This window comes from Euprymna scolopes, chromosome 46 (assembly GCF_053919585.1).
Source record: "Euprymna scolopes isolate OS-2025 chromosome 46, ASM5391958v1, whole genome shotgun sequence".
NCBI lineage: Eukaryota > Metazoa > Mollusca > Cephalopoda > Sepiida > Sepiolidae > Euprymna > Euprymna scolopes.
The window spans coordinates 134,768,452-134,788,205 of record NC_136527.1 but is presented as its reverse complement, the minus strand read 5'-3'; the positions used below and the strand labels follow the sequence as shown (position 1 = coordinate 134,788,205).

The following is a 19,754-nucleotide window of genomic DNA, read 5'->3' as shown; positions in this document are numbered from 1 at the left end:
TATATATCTGTTTTTTGGAAAACTTTTTTTCGAATCTATGTGTATAGTAATACAAATCCACAGTTTGGCCTTCAAACGTCAACTGGTTCCATTATTGTGGTTCAATTTACTAGAACGTTGTATTGGAGACTGACCCCCCCCCCCAATTACTTTAATCACTTTTCTAGATAAATTTAACGTAAAATGAGCACCCACTTTCTGACCACTAAAGTGATTTTGTTTTTTTTTTAGGGGGGGGGGTGTAAATTCTTACTTACTTTCCACATTAATAATCACTGAGTTTCCAAGGTATGCTGAAAACGAATATCGCATTGTAATTTGCCGCTCACAAGTAGTTTTCCGGATATTAAGCAATGTAATTCTTTATGCTCTCTTTGAGACGGTAAGTTTGGGAAAAGAAGTTAAAAATAAAAAAATATGCAAAATACTGTCAAAAACCCACCGAATATATGTCAGTTATGTTATGGTAACGTACATTGAGCCAGTTTCTAACAGTATTTTTTCTAGTTTTTTTTATTTATAACTCATTTTCCCAAACTTAGCATCTCAAAAAAAAAAAAAAAAAAAGAAAGAGAGAGAGAGAGAGAGAGAGAGAGAGAGAGAGAGAGAGAGAGTCAGGTGCCATTTTAAATTTTCCAATACATCAGTAAACACTTGTATGCTCTTGCAAGCTGAATAAAGATGTTACATTAAATAAAAACACTAGAAAATTATCCAGTAAGGTAGAAAAATAACTTATCTTGCCTTTGGTAACATTTATTTGTTATATATTTGTTTTTGACAACTTTCTCGAATCTATGTGTACAGTAATACAAACCCTAAGTGATTTTTCTTTTACCGAATTTCGCTATTGTACCTATTTACAATGCCTCCCCACGGGACAGAGTTAGACACCAGGGACGTTTTTTAACGTGGAGAAAAGGTACAAAAATAAAAATTGTCTCAGTCGTGAAGGATTTCTCCACCACCGAAAGAGAACAAGAAATGGAAGTAAACTATGTTTTTCAAGCTAAATAAACATGTTACATTAAATAAAAACGCTAAAAAATTATCCAGTTAGGTAGAAAAGTAACTTATCTTGCCTTTGGTAACATTTATTTGTTATATATATTTTTTTTATACAAGTTTTTTGAAACTATGTGTATAGTCAAAGTGTTTTTTTTGTAGATATACTAAAGTTATTTTATAAATATATTTTTCATACATCGGTAAACTATGTTTTCCAAGCTAAATAAGCATGTTACATTAAATAAAAACGCTAAAAAATTATCCAGTTAGGTAGAAAAGTAACTTATCTTGCCTTTGGTAACATTTATCTATAAATTTCACTTACTTTTGTCAACTTGCTTCAATCGGAGCATCAACTCTTCAATCAAATCCTCAATGTCGCCAGCAATAATCTGAAGAGAAAAAATTTAAAAAAAAAAGATAAACAGGTCGGTCATTTTTATTTATTTATTTTTTTTTTAAATATTAAAGATATTCTGCTAAAATCACAGTACTTTTTTTTTTTCTTTCCTTTTCACCCCAAACAAGACACGCTGCCACTTTGGTGTAGGGGGCTACTATCAGGGGCAACAACTACTGGGGTACTATTTAGGGATTTGACATCAAGATGTCAGTTCACGTTACACTTGAACCTCTGCATGTTGGGGAAGCAGAGACCTGTCAGTTTGTACTGAACTTATGCCGGATAACACTGCAGAATGCATGTTGCCTCTGAGTAATGGCAGCTACGCAAGAAGAAGTAAACCTCATGATTGTTGGATAGTTTAGGAGTTGTTGATTGTCCATTTTCCAGAAATCACGAGTTCATAATTTCTGCAACAGTTGAGGAATGGTATTGTGAAAATATCAGCAGGAGCGGAAGGATAGCTGGCTTGCGAAAATATTAGTGTTGGAGACGCTCCTCCATGGGATTAATGGACTATCTCATGACGTCACTTCCTCTGGTGACGTCACTTCCGATAACAAGTACTGCTGCCCGGGAGTCAGAGATTCTCTCTAAGCTGTCGCTACTTCTTTCTTAAAATTATTATTATTTTTTTTTTTTTTTTTTACACAGGAATCAACACATTATCAAGGCCAAGAGGCCACTCAAGGATAAGGGTTAAAGAGTGTACAGTAGAAATTGGACAATATAGTAATCATTAGTAATGAAAATTTGGTTAATTTGATAACTTATATGGAAAGGCTCATCAAGAACTTATTTACGTTAGACTTGAACACAACCATAGCTTTTATTAACTTTTGTCAGTTTGTACCGAACTTATGCCGGATAACACTGCAGAATACATGTTGCCTTTGAGTAATGGCAGCTACGCAAGAAGTAAGCCTCATGATTGTTGGATAGTTTACGAGTTGTTGATTGTCCATTTTCCAGAAATTATTATTTTTTTTTATTACATTTTCACCCCAAACAAGGCAAATTGCAAATTTGGTGTAGGGGACTACTATCAGGGGCAACAACTACTGGGGTACTATGTAGGGATTTGGGCAGCAAGATGTCAGTTCACGTTACACTTGAACCTCTGCACGTCAGTGCAGTTGGGGAAGCAGAGACCTGGAATGGAATTCCAAAGTCTAGCGGTTCTGGGGAAGAAACTACTGGAGTAGAAAGATTTTTTACATCTAGGGATCTCGACTGTGTGGGGGTGGGATTTAGCTGCCTGTCGGGTTTGTTGAGGGTGTTTACGTCGTGGGGGCACAAGTGTCTGCAGTTCGTCAGAGCATTCACCATTAAAATACTTGTAGAACAAGCAGAGGGATGCAACATTTCGTCAATAGGACAGAGGCTGAAGCTTAGATGCCAGTTCAGGGCCTATCAGATTGGCGATTCACCTTTGAACCTTGTCAAGGAGCGAGAGACTAGTAGCAGATGCACCAGCCCAAATATGAAAGCAATACTCCATACATGGGCGAATGGTGGCCTTATAGAGGTACAGGATACTTTTATGTGTTAGTAGTTTTCTAGCATGGTAGAGAGAGCCTACCTTCTTCGCAGCGGCCCTGGCAATGCTTTCAATGTAATTGTTCCAACTCATGTTTCCTGTGAACATTAGGCCAAGGAGTTTGAAAGATGTACTCTCAGATAAAGAGTCGTTGGCCATTGCTATTGGTGGTAGAGAAGCTTTCTTGTAATTATTGAAGGAAACAAGTTTAGTCTTAGCAGCATTGAACGTGACCATCAATTTTTGTACCCATTCCAATACAGATTGGAGGTCATCCTCTAGTGTTTCTGACCTCACCCCCCCCCCCCCAAAAAAAAAAAAAAAAAAAAAAAAAAAAAAACAGAAGGCCAGACAGACAGTAAGAGATTTTTCTTATTTCCAGTTGGACTTAAGGTTAGTTGTTTCATAAAGATGTTTAGCAATAACATAATGAATTTTCAAGAGTCTACGACAATTTTAAATTCCTGTACAAAAAAAGTCTGGAAACTTATTGAAGACACCTCATATTCACACTACTGCAGTAGTTGTTCATTTGAATGTGAAATCATAAAAATTGGTCAGTCATCTCATAAGATGTTTAGCAATAACATACTGAATTTTCAAGAGTCTACGACAATTTTAAATGCCTGTACAAAAAAAGTCTGGAAACTTATTGAAGACACCTCATATTCACACTACTGCAGTAGTTGTTCATTTGAATGTGAAATCATAAAAATTGGTCAGTCATCTCATAAGATGTTTAGCAATAACATAATGAATTTCCAAGAGTCTACGACAATTTTAAATTCCTGTACAAAAAAAGTCTGGAAACTTATTGAAGACACCTCATATTCACACTACTGCAGTAGTTGTTCATTTGAATGTGAAATCATAAAAATTGGTCAGTCATCTCATAAGATGTTTAGCAATAACATAATGAATTTCCAAGCGTCTACGACAATTTTAAATTCCTGTACAAAAAAAGTCTGGAAACTTATTGAAGACACCTCATATTCACACTACTGCAGTAGTTGTTCATTTGAATGTGAAATCATAAAAATTGGTCAGTCATCTCATAAGATGTTTAGCAATAACATAATGAATTTCCAAGAGTCTACGACAATTTTAAATTCCTGTACAAAAAAAGTCTTGAAACTTATTGAAGACACCTCATATTCACACTACTGCAGTAGCTGTTCATTTGAATATAAAATCATAAAAATTGGTCAGTCATCTCATAAGATGTTTAGCAATAACATACTGAATTTTCAAGAGTCTACGACAATTTTAAATGCCTGTACAAAAAAAGTCTCGAAACTTATTGAAGACACCTCATATTCACACTACTGCAGTAGTTGTTCATTTGAACGTGAAATCATAAAAATTGGTCAGTCATCTCATAAGATGTTTAGCAATAACATACTGAATTTTCAAGAGTCTACGACAATTTTAAATTCCTGTACAAAAAAAGTCTTGAAACTTATTGAAGACACCTCGTATTCACACTACTGCAGTAGCTGTTCATTTGAACGTGAACTCATAAAAATTGGTCAGTCATCTCATAAGATGTTTAGCAATAACATACTGAATTTTCAAGAATCTACGGCAATTTTAAATGCCTGTACAAAAAAAGTCTTGAAACTTATCGTGACTTCTATTTGACCTTCTTAATTAGGTCAAATGGAAGCAGCAGAGTTAACTTTTATTGCGCACGCCTGTTTTTATAGTTCAATAAATAAATTCAAACTTGTGTATGTTGTATGTATGTTGTGGTGGCCTAATGGGTAACGTCTCCCGTTTTTTTTTTTTTTTTTTTTTTTTTTTCACACATTAATTTCCAACTCAAGGGTACGGGTTCGATTCTCATACTTTCCTACCAAAAACATTTTATTATTAACACCCCCCCACCTCCCCGGAGTTTTGATTTATCTCAAGACACCCGGGCATCGCCGGGTACCCCTCGCTAGTATATATATATAAAAGTGAAAGCGTCTGTGTGTCTGTACATTTCCCTACGCAATAACTGTCATTTTTAAGCCTACAGATTCGAAATTTGATATACAGGGTATTGAGATTTGGGAAAAATCTATGTGATTGGTTTTCGGACAGAAATTTGGCGATTAAGGGGTCAAAGTTCAACGATTTGACCTTTAAGAACTCTACCAAACTCCTACAATTTTGGGTTTAAACACATGAAATTTTAGATATAGGTTCCTTGAATATGGATCTAACTTAACTTGATTTGAGCCCAAAACAATAATTTTTAAGGGGGTCAAAAAAGAGGGGCAAAGTTAAAAAAAAATTCGAAATTTGATATACAGGGTATTGAGATTTGGGAAAAATCTATGTGATTGGTTTTCGGACAGAAATTTGGCGATTAAGGGGTCAAAGTTCAACGATTTGACCTTTAAGAACTCTACCAAACTCCTACAATTTTGGGTTTAAACACATGAAATTTTAGATATAGGTTCCTTGGATATGGATCTAACTTAATAACTTGATTTGAGCCCAAAACAATAATTTTTAAGGGGGTCAAAAAAGAGGGGCAAAGTTAAAAAAAAATTGACCTCTGCGGTCTCTTCCAAATTACTCAGACAATTTCAGGTCTAAATATTTAAAATTTTACATAAAGGGTATTCAGAGATAGGGCAAGCTTTTTCATCAGTTTGGGTAGAAGATATTTAGTTTCCAATATATAAATGTATGTATGTATGTCTGCCTAAAACTTTCGACAGAGGCGACGGATTTTACCAAGATCAGTATCGTTTTAAAGTTCGACCTTTCATACGACAAATATCGAAAAATTGGCTAAAAACATTAATATCTTCCCCTTCAACTAGCCACTTTTCTAAAGGGGGGGGGTTAACTTTTTTTTGCCGATATTTTTTAAAGTTATCCTCTCCTTTAGATTGTCTAGCCTTAATTAATTGGGACAAATTAATTTTTTTTTTCTTTTAATATATCTATATAATTATAAAACTCAAATGACCTTGTAACGATGTATGTAACCCACTTTCCGGTTTACGATACCCGGTTGTGTATGCGCACGCATAAACATCAACCCATAACAACGTAAACAAATAAACACAAATAGCTTCTTTTGCAGATTTTGACCTGCGCACTGAAATATTAACGTTATTATTTCGAAATTATTATTTAACATGGGAAGAGTGGGGTTTAAAATTTGACCTCTGCGGTCTCTACCAAATTACTCAACCAATTTCTCGTCTAAACATTTGAAACTTTACATAAAGGGTATTCAGAGATAGGGCAAGCTTTTTAATCAGTTTGGGTAAAAAATAAATCAATATATAAATGTATGTATGTATGTATGTTTGCATGTCTGCCTAAAACTTTCGACAGAGGCGATGAATTTCACAAGATCAGTATCGTTTTGAAGTTCGACCCTTCAGATGACAAATACTGGAAAATTGGCTAAAAACATTAATTTCTTCACCCTCAAGTGGGCACTTTTCTACAGGGAGGGGTCGTTTTTTTCACCGATATTTTCAAAAGTCATCCTCTCTTTTCGACTGTCTCGCCTTAAGTTAAACCTACGTCACTCCTGGTTTGACGGTAAAGACATCACGCCCCCCCCCCCCCCCCGTTCTTTTCCTTCTTCACGGTACGGGTTTGAGTTTTTTTTTTTTGGGTTTTGGTTTCTCGGACTTTTTTAACATCATTTTTTTTTTTTTTTTTTTTTTTTTTTTTTATAATTTTTTATCAGGATTATTACTTACCTCACACATGTCCAAACCCCCTGGCAACGCCAGGCACCCACGCTAGTCTTCTATACATATAAATCTCAAACGTCTGTGTGTATGTATGTATGTTTGTTTGTAACGCTAAAACTTTTGACAGACACAACCAAAGTTAACAAATTTGGTATCATATTGAACCTTGATCACCCGATGACAAATATCGAAATTTCACGTCAAACGGACCACTAGAAGTGGGTCAACTGATCAGTTTTCTTTTTTGTCATTTTAACGTTATTCATTATTATTCATTACACGTATTTCTTGATTGAAAAACGCTTAGTCATGTGACGTGACGTCAACATCCAGTAATGGCGATTTCTTCTGAAAATAAACACTTTTCCGTTCGATATTTTTGTGAGAATATTTCTAATTCGGTTTATATAATGTTACACATCATGATAATGTTTCCAACGTTATTAACTGGTTAGAAATAGTATTTATACGAAAATATAAAGAAAATTGTCAAGAAAAAATGATAAGGGATAAAAAAAGTTCAGCTTAAAAATATTCACCGATAAAAACCCAATCGTTATATTTATGCTAGAAAATAAATAGCCATTTTCTATACTACCAGGTGACCTGCTACCAATTAAACTGGAAAGGGGGGGGGCCGCTTGAAAACCAACAAAAAACAGTAATTTTCTTTTAAACACTTCGATCTATTTTTTTTTTTATATTATATATACATTATTTTTTTTAAAAATTAAGTGTAGACTTCATAATGAAAACCAAAAAAAAAAAAAGAAAAATTGAAAATGAAAATAATCTTTATTTTTGAATCCCATTCGCGCCATTTTCATGAAATCATCAGTGACTTGATTTCCATGTAAGTATAACGTTTTTACTGTACACAGATTCGAAAAAGTTGTCATCAAACAAATATATGACAATGACAAATAAATGTTACCAAAGGCAAGATAAGTTACTTTTCTACCAGACTGGATATATTTTCAGTTTTTTTATTCAATGTATTATGTTTACTTAGCGCGAAAACCATAAAGTGTTTATCGATGTATTGGAACATTCAGGATGGCGTCTTATTCTCTCTATAACACGATAAGTGTGGGAAAAGATGTTATAAATAAAAAACCGGATAAGATATTGTTACAAACTCTCTCATTATATGTTACCGTGACATAGGTTGACATATATTCGGACCTTTTTAATTTTCGATTACATCGATAAACACTGTATGTTTTTCGAGCTGATTACATATGTTACATTGAATAAAAACACAAAAAATATATCCAGTTTAGCAGAAAAGTAACTTATCTTGCTTTTGACAACATTTATTTGTTATATATTTGATTTTGGAAAACTTCTTCGCATCTATTTCGCTTACAATTCATTTTATTCGAAATTACGATCTCATTGACAGTTTAAATGCTTTCAAATTCGTAAGTGTAGACTTTATAATGAAAACCAAAACAAAACAAAAAAACTTTATGTTTTTCGAGCTGAATATATATGTTACATTGAATAAAAACACAAACAATATATCCAGTTTAACAGAAACGTAACTTATCTTGCCTTTGATAATATTTGTTATATTTTTGTTTTTTGAAAAGTTCTTCGAATCTATTTGTACAGTAATAATTTTTATAATTAGTGTGATAACTTTATAATATACTTTTTTTTACCCTGCATTAATAAATATTGACTTTTACCGTTCTGTTATATATTTGTTTTATTACAACTTTTTCGTATCTATTTCGCTTACAATTTATTTAATTCGAAATACCGATCTCTTCGACAGTTTAAATGCTTCCGAATTCGTTAAGTGTAGACTTCATAATGACAACCAAAAAAAAAAAAACTTTTATTATAACATTTAATTCGAAAAACAGATCTCTTCGACAGTTTAAATGCTTTCAAATTCGTAATTGTAGACTTTATAATGAAAACCAAATAAAACAAAAATAAATAAATAAAAATAATCTTTATGTTTGAATATCATTCGCGCCATTTCAATGATTTTCGTGCAAGTAAAACAGGTTATGGTTACCTTTCGTTACTCGTTGTTTACAAAACCATTTGCCGGAAGTGACGTTTTATCTACGGATGATCAAAACCGTATAGAATGAACCTTTTTTTTTTTTTTAATAAATATTTTGTGGGGTTTGTATTACTGTACACATAGATTCGAAAAAGTTGTCCAAAAAGAAATATATAACAAATAAATGTTATCAAAGGCAAGATAAGTTACTTTTCATCCAAACTGGATATACTTTTCGTGTTTTTATTCAATGTAACATGTTTATTCAGCTCGAAAACCATACAGTGTTTACCGATGTAATGGAACATTCAAGATGGCGTCTTATTCTCTCTTTAACACGTTAAATGTGGGAAAAGATGTTATAAATAAAAAAACCGGATAAAATACTGTTAAAAACTCGCTAAATATATGTTACCGTGACATAGGTTGACATATATTCGGCGGGTTTTTAATAGTATTTTGTATAGTTTTTTATTTATAACACCTTTTTCCATAATTAGGGTTTGAAACGCCATCTTGAATTTTCGAATACATCGGTAAACACTGTATGTTTTTCGAGCTGAATAAATATGTTACATTGAATACAAACACTGAAAATATATCCTATATCTAATAAGTTCAAAAGAAAGGACACACTTAGGGAGGTATTTTGGTGGTCAAGTCACTAAATAGAGATTAGCTGGTTTCCCGGCATAGCCCAGGATGTAATAAAGATTGACTGAAATACATGTTCTAGCTGGTTTCTAGGCGTTGCCAGGGATGTAATATAGACACATTATGTTGTATATTACCTGTTCTCTTCTCCCTAAGGTAAAACAATTTCATATACATGCTGTAAATTACCTATGCTAGGGATAAAACATGAACAATACCAGTCCTAGGGTAGATAAAACAATACATAGATGAAAGATTCCTCTCCCCTAAGAATAAAACATATGTTCAATATCTGCTTTTGTTTTTTCATTGTTTATACGGTCTCGAGCAACGCCGGGTAGCCCTGCTAGTCTATACATATAAAAGGCATAATGTGTGTGTTTGTATGTCTCACAAAAACTTTCGACAGAGGCGACGGATTTTCACCAGATCGGTATCATTTTGAAGCTCAAACCTTCAGACAAAAAATATAAAAAAAACTGGCCAAAAACATTCATTCCTTCACACTCAATTAGGCAGTTTTGTACAGGGAGGGGTAACATTTTTTCTCCTACTACTACTATGACGACGATGTCATGTTTGACCTAGAAAACGTTGACGTTAGTTTAAACCACCTGCAGTTTTTTTTTTAAATGTTTACTTTTGTTAGTTTTAAAATTAAATCAAACACTAACAACTCCCCGCCCTCACTGCCAATTTTTTCTTTTCTCCCCTATTTAGGACACAACCCCTCTCCCCTCCATTTAGAGGCTGCTCGCGAAACCCTAGTCCCTTTACAAACCAGAGTGAAACGAATGGTCTAGCATTTCAGATAGGGTTGGGAGGGTCTTACTAATCAAGGGGTTTTTTTTTTCTCCCCAAATCCCTCAACACAAATGAAATTTTATTAAGATTATCTTTTTTGTATTTTTTGATACAAATAAAAAATGTTTTTAAATTGGGCTTAAGTAGCCCCCCCCCCTTCGCACCACACACACACACACAAAATACAAATTTAAATGGGTAACCATGATAAAAGAGGCTGACCGAGAGAAAAATCATTTAAAATTTACAACAGAGACGAGATGGATCAACCAACCTCACCATCGCCCCCTTCTTTTTGAGCTGGCCTTGTGCCTAAGTTTTTTTTTTTTTATTTTCCCCAATTGTATTTTTTTTCTTGTGAATAAAAAATTTAATATCTCAAAGTGTAGTATCTGTCCTTACTACATGCGGTACTTATTGTGATATAAAGTGGGGGGATCACTTTTCTGTATTAAATTTAATGTAAAATGATCACCCACTTTACAACCAGTCAGTCTCAAAGCCATTCAAGTCATTCTCCAGATCATTCAAGTTTGTTTTTAAAGGATTCCAGTTATTTTTTAAGCATTCAAGTCATTCTTAAGGTCATTCAATTCATCTTTAAGTTAATTAAAATCATTCTAAGTCATTTACTTTTTATTTATTTAAGTCATTTCAGCCTATTTTTCGGTCATTTTAGTTTATCTTTAAGAATTTCATGTCAATCCTACATTCACGCATTCATTCATTACACGAGAGCACGCGACTAATGGCTATCGGCCTTTTTTTTTGCTGAGGTGGTTGACTACTTCTCTATTTAACACGGCTTTCAGTAACTTACTCATAACTAAGCCTATGATAACATTCTTTTCATTGTTTTGACTCGAGTATATATATATATATACGACACAGTTAATCAAACGAGAACCACATCACTCTACATAAAGAACATAAGATATCAATGGATACCTGAAAATCAAAACAAGGAAAAGAATATGCTGTTGTCATAGCCGTAGTGATTACTATTTCCTTTGAAATTCAGTGTTATGTGACCAGAAGTTTAAGAGTTAATCGGTTAAATATTTTCAGATAGACATATATATATATATTAAGTCATTCTAAATCATTTACTTTTTATTTAAGTCATTTCAGCCCATGTTTCGGTCATTTTAGTTTATCTTTAAGAATTTTGTGTCAATCCTACATTCACGCATTCATTCATTACACGAGAGCACGCGACTAATGGCTATCGGCCTTGTTTACATTCATCTAAGTTTATTTTTAATTTTTCATCAGTTCACATGCGTGTCACGTTGGTACAGTGGTAACGTCACCAGCTTTTAATGCTACAGTTTCAGTTTCAATTCTAGCTGATGGCACCTGAATACTTTTTTTTTTTTTTCTTTTTTTGGCCTTTTACATTCATCCGTAAGTTCATTAAATTCATTCTAAGTCATTTACTTTTTATTTAATTAAGTCATTTCAGCCCATTTTTCGGTCATTTTAGTTTATCTTTAAGAATTTCATGTCAATCCTACATTCACGCATTCATTCATTACACGAGAGCACGCGACTAATGGCTATCGGCCTTTTTTTTTGCTGAGGTGGTTGACTACTTCTCTATTTAACACGGCTTTCAGTAACTTACTCATAACTAAGCCTATGATAACATATTCATTTCATTGTTTTGACTCTCTAGTATATATATATACATTCACGCATTCATTCATTACACGGGAGCACGCGACTAATGGCTATCGGCCTTGTTTACTGTGTCACACTTACATCCGGGTCATTTAATCATTATGCATTTCCATTTCTTGTAATAAATAATTTTACCAAGAATTCTTCATCACTTTTGGGTTCTGTTTAGCTTATAGCTAATGACACTCCAATAATCTTTTTTTTTTATAAATAATTTTACCAAGAATTCTTCATCAGTTTTGGTTTCGGTTTCAATTATAGTTAATCGCACTCCAATAATCTATTTTTCAAAAACAATTTTATCAAGAATTCTTCATAAGTTTTGGGTTCTGTTTAGATTATAGCTAATGGCACTCCAATAATCTTTCTTTTTTTGTTTTATAAAGGTGTTATACATAAACTTTTTTTTATCAAGGCCCGGAAGCCACTCAGGGATAAGGATTTTATATATATATATATATATATATATATACACACACACATTATGTTGCCCTCTTGTATATCTCTACACACATCAGTGGAGCCATTGGGAGATAATAAAGAAACTCTTTGTGACGAGGAAGACCTGATATTTTCATTCCAAACTTTGCATTCGTATAAGCTGTATCGCCTGAAGACACACCCAACCCCACCCCACCACCACTACCTTTATCTGCCCAAATTGCACAAGAAAAATTGGGTCTAGGATTGGGCTCTATGCTCACCTGAGGACCTACAGAAGCCACAACAGAGGACAGTCTTACTCGGACACGAGTGACCGCCGATGAATATAGTTAGACAGTTAATCAACCGAGAACCACATCACTCTACATAAAGAACATAAGATATCAATGGATACCTGAAAATCAAAACAAGGAAAAGAATATGCTGTTGTCATAGGCGCAGTGATTACTATTTCCTTTGAAATTCAGAGTTAATCGGTTAAATATTTTCAGACAGACACACACACATATATATATATATATATATATATATATAAAGTTCATTCTAAGTCATTTACTTTTTATTTATTTAAGTGATTTCAGCCCATTTTTCGGTCATTTTAGTTTATCTTTAAGAATTTTGTGTCAATCCTACATTCACGCATTCATTCATTACACGAGAGCACGCGACTAATGGCTATCGGCCTTGTTTACATTCATCTAAGTTTATTTTTAATTTTTCATCAGTTCACATGCGTGTCACGTTGGTACAGTGGTAACGTCACCAGCTTTTAATGCTACAGTTTCAGTTTCAATTCTAGCTGATGGCACCTGAATACTTTTTTTTTTCTTTTTTTGGCCTTTTACATTCATCCGTAAGTTCATTAAAGTCATTCTAAGTCATTTACTTTTTATTTATTTAAGTCATTTTAGTTTATCTTTAAGAATTTCGTGTCAATCCTACATTCACGCATTCATTCATTACACGAGAGCACGCGACTAATGGCTATCGGCCTTGTTTTTGCTGAGGTGGTTGACTACTTCTCTATTTAACACGGCTTTCAGTAACTTATTGATAACTAAGCCTATGATAACATTCATTTCATTGTTTTGACTCTCGAGTATATATATATATATATATATATACGACACAGTTAATCAAACGAGAACCACATCACTCTACATAAAGAACATAAGATATCAATGGATACCTGAAAATCAAAACAAGGAAAAGAATATGCTGTTGTCATAGCCGTAGTGATTACTATTTCCTTTGAAATTCAGTGTTATGTGACCAGGAGTTTAAGAGTTAATCGGTTAAATATTTTCAGATAGATATATATATATATTAAGTCATTCTAAATCATTTACTTTTTATTTAAGTCATTTCAGCCGATGTTTCAGGCATTTTAGTTTATCTTTAAGAATTTCACGTTAATCCTACATTCACGCATTCATTCATTACACGAGAGCACGCGACTAATGGCTATCGGCCTTGTTTACATTCATCTAAGTTTATTTTTAATTTTTCATCAGTTCACATGCGTGTCACGTTGGTACAGTGGTAACGTCACCAGCTTTTAATGCTACAGTTTCAGTTTCAATTCTAGCTGATGGCACCTGAATACTTTTTTTTTTTTCTTTTTTTGGCCTTTTACATTCATCCGTAAGTTCATTAAAGTCATTCTAAGTCATTTACTTTTTATTTATTTAAGTCATTTTAGTTTATCTTTAAGAATTTCGTGTCAATCCTACATTCACGCATTCATTCATTACACGAGAGCACGCGACTAATGGCTATCGGCCTTGTTTTTGCTGAGGTGGTTGACTACTACTCTATTTAGCACGGCTTGCAGTAACTTATTGATAACTAAGCCTATGATAACATATTCATTTCATTGTTTTGACTCTCGAGTATATATATACATTCACGCATTCATTCATTACACGAGAGCACGCGACTAATGGCTATCGGCCTTGTTTTTGCTGAGGTGGTTGACTACTTCTCTATTGAACACGGCTTTCAGTAACTTATTGATAACTAAGCCTATGATAACATTCATTTCATTGTTTTGACTCTCGAGTATATATATACATTCACGCATTCATTCATTACACGAGAGCACGCGACTAATGGCTATCGGCCTTGTTTTTGCTGAGGTGGTTGACTACTTCTCTATTGAACACGGCTTTCAGTAACGTATTGATAACTAAGCCTATGATAACATATTCATTTCATTGTTTTGACTCTCGAGTATATATATACATTCACGCATTCATTCATTACACGGGAGCACGCGACTAATGGCTATCGGCCTTGTTTTTGCTGAGGTGGTTGACTACTTCTCTATTGAACACGGCTTTCAGTAACGTATTGATAACTAAGCCTATGATAACATATTCATTTCATTGTTTTGACTCTCGAGTATATATATACATTCACGCATTCATTCATTACACGAGAGCACGCGACTAATGGCTATCGGCCTTGTTTTTGCTGAGGTGGTTGACTACTTCTCTATTGAACACGGCTTTCAGTAACTTATTGATAACTAAGCCTATGATAACATTCATTTCATTGTTTTGACTCTCGAGTATATATATACATTCACGCATTCATTCATTACACGAGAGCACGCGACTAATGGCTATCGGCCTTGTTTTTGCTGAGGTGGTTGACTACTTCTCTATTGAACACGGCTTTCAGTAACGTATTGATAACTAAGCCTATGATAACATATTCATTTCATTGTTTTGACTCTCGAGTATATATATATATATTCACGCATTCATTCATTACACGGGAGCACGCGACTAATGGTTATCGGCCTTGTTTACTGTGTCACACTTACATCCGGGTCATTTAATCATTATGTATTTCCATTTCTTGTAATAAACAATTTTATCAAGAATTCTTCATAACTTTTGGGTTCTGTTTAGATTATAGCTAATGGCACTCCAATAATCTTTTTTTTTTTTTTATAAATAATTTTACCAAGAATTCCTAATAAGCTTTGGTTTCGGTTTCAATTATAGTTAATGGCACTCCAATAATCTATTTTTCAAAAACAATTTTATCAAGAATTCTTCATAAATCTCGGTTTCGATTTTGGCCGATGGCACCTCAGTAATCAAGTTTTGGATTCGGTTTAAGCTGTCAAGTCCTATAGGTAAATTTTTTTTATATTTTGGAAATCGCAACTTTATAATATACTAGCGGGGGGAACCTGGTGTTGCCAGCGTGTTTGTAGGTGTGTGTGTTTGAGGGGGGGGTAAAATTAGAACAAAATAAAATTAGAACAAAAAGGAAACTTAACGATATTGACTTAAAACCAAAAAAAAAAAAAAAAAAAAGAGGGGGGGTTAGGGTTAGAGGGGGGTTGGTGGCATGTGAACTATCAAAGCAGAATAAGTCCTTTCCAGCATTTCCTGCCCAAATGTGGCAAAAGTAAAGACTGGAGCTCAGTCGAGCACTTGCCATGAAAATAACGATAAAGCAGAGACAAACTCGTTACATCTCTTCTATGAGAAAGAGCTTGCAGGGAAGAGAAACGGGCATCCCCCACTAGGCTACAAAGTCTATTTTGTACACTGTCAAGGCAGGATAGGCTGTTTTTAGCCGCAGTACTCCATCCTTGGACGCACTTGGGTTTAAGGACTTTTTTTGATAAAAATTCAATATGGCATAATGGAAAAATATAAAGGTATTTGCAGCTCTCTTCCAGTTTTCTGATTTTAATCATTTCAAATCACACTTCATTTCCTTTTACGGATTGATTGTTGCTATTAATGAGTTAAGGGCATAATAGATTCACCGATTGATATAATAATTAAGTGATTGATTTTGCGCTACGAAACAGATACTGTCAAGAATTGTGTAAGTGTTCAATGAATTGAAGGAATAAATTATAAGATGGTCAACATCATGAATTTTGGAATATGACTTTTTGTCATTTATTCTCTATATTGCTCTGCAATTACATTGAGCTTCTTAAATAAGGATTGGTATATATTATAAGAAAATATATTTCTACAGAAATATATATATATATATATATATACACACACACACACACACACATTGTATTGTGTACAGAAAGTTGTTAGATGAGATAAGTCATTGGTACCGTTGGTTTCAAGCCCGATAATTAGGACTGTTTTAGATATCTATATGAAGCTCTCTTCAGCCAATATTAATCTCTGCTTCATATAGATATCTAAAACGGTCCTAATTATCGGGCTTGAAACCGACGGTACCAATAGATGAGTACTTGGCTGAAGAGAGCTTGATATGGATATCTAAAACGGTTTTAATTATCGGGCTTGAAACCGACGGTACCAATGACTTATCTAGCAACTTTCTGTACACAAAATACACATATATATATATATATATATATATATGATGATTGCAACGTCTTGTCAGATTAGTGCCTCTCCCTCGGACATTTAAAATCCATGATTCCAAATGTCTGAGGGAGTATCTATACAAAGATGATGTTACAGAGTCTTAGCTTTGTACGACAGCTAAGTCTCTCTCTCGGTTCAAAATGTTGAGATCCAGCAACAAGCAAGAGCAAGATAGCCAGCAACAAATTAAACTGCAGACCAGCTTAATGCGGGTACTGGTCTTCCGCTTTATGGTTTTTTAAAATTAGAGATTTGCTTCTCCTAGAAAGGTTGACTTCACCACGGCTTACGGGAGCCCCCTCTACCCCAATACACACACACACACAAATATACATACATACACACATATATATATATATATATGTATATATATTTTTATTTATTATACTAGCGTCTTATTTTTCGAATTTTCCTTTTAATTAAGCACTCTGCTGGATTTCTTTTTCCAAAAAAAACAAAACAAAAAAAAAAAACTAATCATATATATATATATATATATATGACAGCAAGTCATTATTCAAGCACATCTGATTGAACACGACCGAGTTCTTTTTTCCGCTCTTCTTTTTCTGGGTTATCTTTTCCATTTGGCGAGCAGTCTTTAATTTTAGCCTCAAAGAAAAAGTAAAACTATAGCAACAACAATCACTCCTAATGATAATCGGATGCACCGATAGAAAGCACTTGAGAAAAACATGGCCAAACAGCAACTTCTGGGCGCCATTCTATATACAATACCAGCTGAAATTAAAAAGACCGCTCAGCAAATGGAAAAGATATCCAGAAAGATCGGAAAACAGAATGACTGTCGTGTTCAATAGGACGTGCTTGAATATATATATATATATATATATATATATTGCCTGGGTGTTTTGGAGGTGTAAAATAACAAAAAAAGTTTGCAAAGGAAGGTAGGCTCGACTTCTAACCTGAAGCCTTGAGGCTAAGGTGGAAAAAAAAAAACAGTCCGACACGTTGCGCTAAGCAGGCAGAGAATTCAGATCAAGTGAAATTAAACGTAAAAAAAAAAAAAAAAAAAAAAAAAACAGGTGGTTAAACACCGTGTCGTCTTCCAGGTCGAACATCTTAGAAGAGAAATGAAATCACAACGCAAATTTCGTAACATAAAAGCCGCTCAAATAAAAGATAGCGACGACCTCGTTTCGTAAATCGGACATATTATTATCTAGACAGTTCTAAGAAATAGTGCCCCCCCCCTCCCCTAAAAGCCTTTGGCAGACAGACGGAAAAATTGCACACTCTTTTATATCATGGATTGGGGGGGGGGGCTATGTGTTTGGAGGTGTAAAAGAAAAAGAAAAGTTGGTAGGTAGGCTCGAAACGGAAGCCTTGACGTGATGAAGGTGGAAAAAAAAAAAGGGAACATTAAAAAAAAAAAAAAGAAAAAAAAAAAAAAACGGCATCCTTCCTGCTCGGCCACGACAGGAGAGGAATAAAAAGCGTCTTAATTTAATTTTAAAAAAAAACTAAAAGTGCGTGAACTTAACGAAGTCAAACATCACGACATATGGGGAATCTTAACTTCAGCTGCAAGCCGGTGTCTGCATTTTCCACAATATGTTGAGGAAAACCAGCTCCCCATAAAAAAAAAAAGGGAGAGTCCAAATGAATAGCAATTGTCTGATATGAGCAGTTTCCCACGCATTGATCAAACCACTATTGCTTTTCTGGACGTCCCTGGTTGAGTGTTTTGCTACGGGTTCAGTTTCACTTTTATACTGAAAAAAAAAAAAAAAAAAAAAAAAAAAAAAAAAAAAAAAAAAAAAAAAAAAGAATAAATAATTAAATAAATAAATTTTAAAAATATGCGGAGAGTAGAAAAATATCGTGAAAATAGTGCGTAAAAGTCACTCAAATTAAACATACACATGACCTCGTTTCATAAATCGCAGATATTATAATCTAGATAGTAGATAAAACGTATAATCTAGATAGATAAAACGTTTTAAGAAGGAGTGACCTCACCCCCACTGCCAAAAAGCCTTTGCCGGACATACACAAAAAATTCACACACACATTTTGCCTTATATATATATATATACTAGCGAGGGGTACCCGGCGTTGCCCGGGTGTTTTTGGGTGTCTGTGAAAAAAAGAGGTGGGTTTGAAAAAAAAAAAAAAAAAAGGAAGCTTTTCCGACGCGCAGTTGGAAAATAGTGTGAAAAGTGCTCGTTTTTTATTGACGTGACGCCGATTTTGTGCGAGACAGTTTTTAATGAAGTCAATTGAAAAACCCGCTCGCCCGTCTGATATGACGAAGTCGACACTGGCTCTGGGCCTGTGATTAGAGTCGAGTTTCGCTGTTGTTTATACCGAAAAGCGAATGTAACGCGTGCCGATGCGGGAAATGTGGAATAATTAAGATTTGAAAGTGAATAAAATTAAATAGACAGGCAAGGTCCGCGGGTAACTCTGAGATATTACAATTTATGGATGATATAAACAGTTTTAAGAAGTTGCGAAGCGAGCGAGCGCTTTTCCGAAAGAAGCCTTTTGCAGACATCGCGGAAAAGCGCACACACACACACTTTGCCTTTTATATATATATATATATATATATATATACGGAATACTCTGTGTAGCTTAATCGCCATATATATTTTATAACTTACTACCTAGATCTACCTACGTATTGAGCACTGTTGAAGTAAATACTTAAAGTTTACGCATAAATTTATACTTTCGTATATTAATTTATGTGATTAAATGAAATAGTTTATATATACAGTGCATTACTTGCTTTATTGCAGATCATATTTTATTTAATAACTTTCTTAATACTAAACATAATTCAAATTTTGTACAGCCATTGAACACACTTTGACAGGTTAGTCTATAAAATTTTATCCAAATATTCTTACTAGTTCAAAAGTTATACCAATTTTTAGAAAAGGATGAAATTTTTGCTGTTTCTCGCTTTATTGCAGGAGTTCTAAAAATGCCTAAAAATGGACGATTGACTGCACTAGAGAAGAACAGGATAACCGCAGGTCTTGCAGAGGGTCTTACAATTCTCCAGTTATCAGAAGAACTTTGTAGAGATAAGAGAACTGTGGCATCCTTTGTGGAGAAG

The 19,754-nt window shown here is 34.0% G+C and overlaps 1 protein-coding gene across 2 annotated transcripts in view; it reads right to left on the bottom strand.

The window, feature by feature from the left end:
* The window catches only part of LOC145271136 (uncharacterized), a 98,778-nt gene that overhangs the window by 74,559 nt on the left and 4,465 nt on the right, over positions 1–19,754 (bottom strand). For both annotated transcript variants that reach the window (XM_080126674.1, XM_080126675.1), the window contains exon 2: positions 1,334–1,400. In XM_080126674.1, coding sequence (XP_079982800.1) covers positions 1,334–1,400 — 67 coding nt within the window. The remainder of the gene's footprint in view (positions 1–1,333; positions 1,401–19,754) is intronic.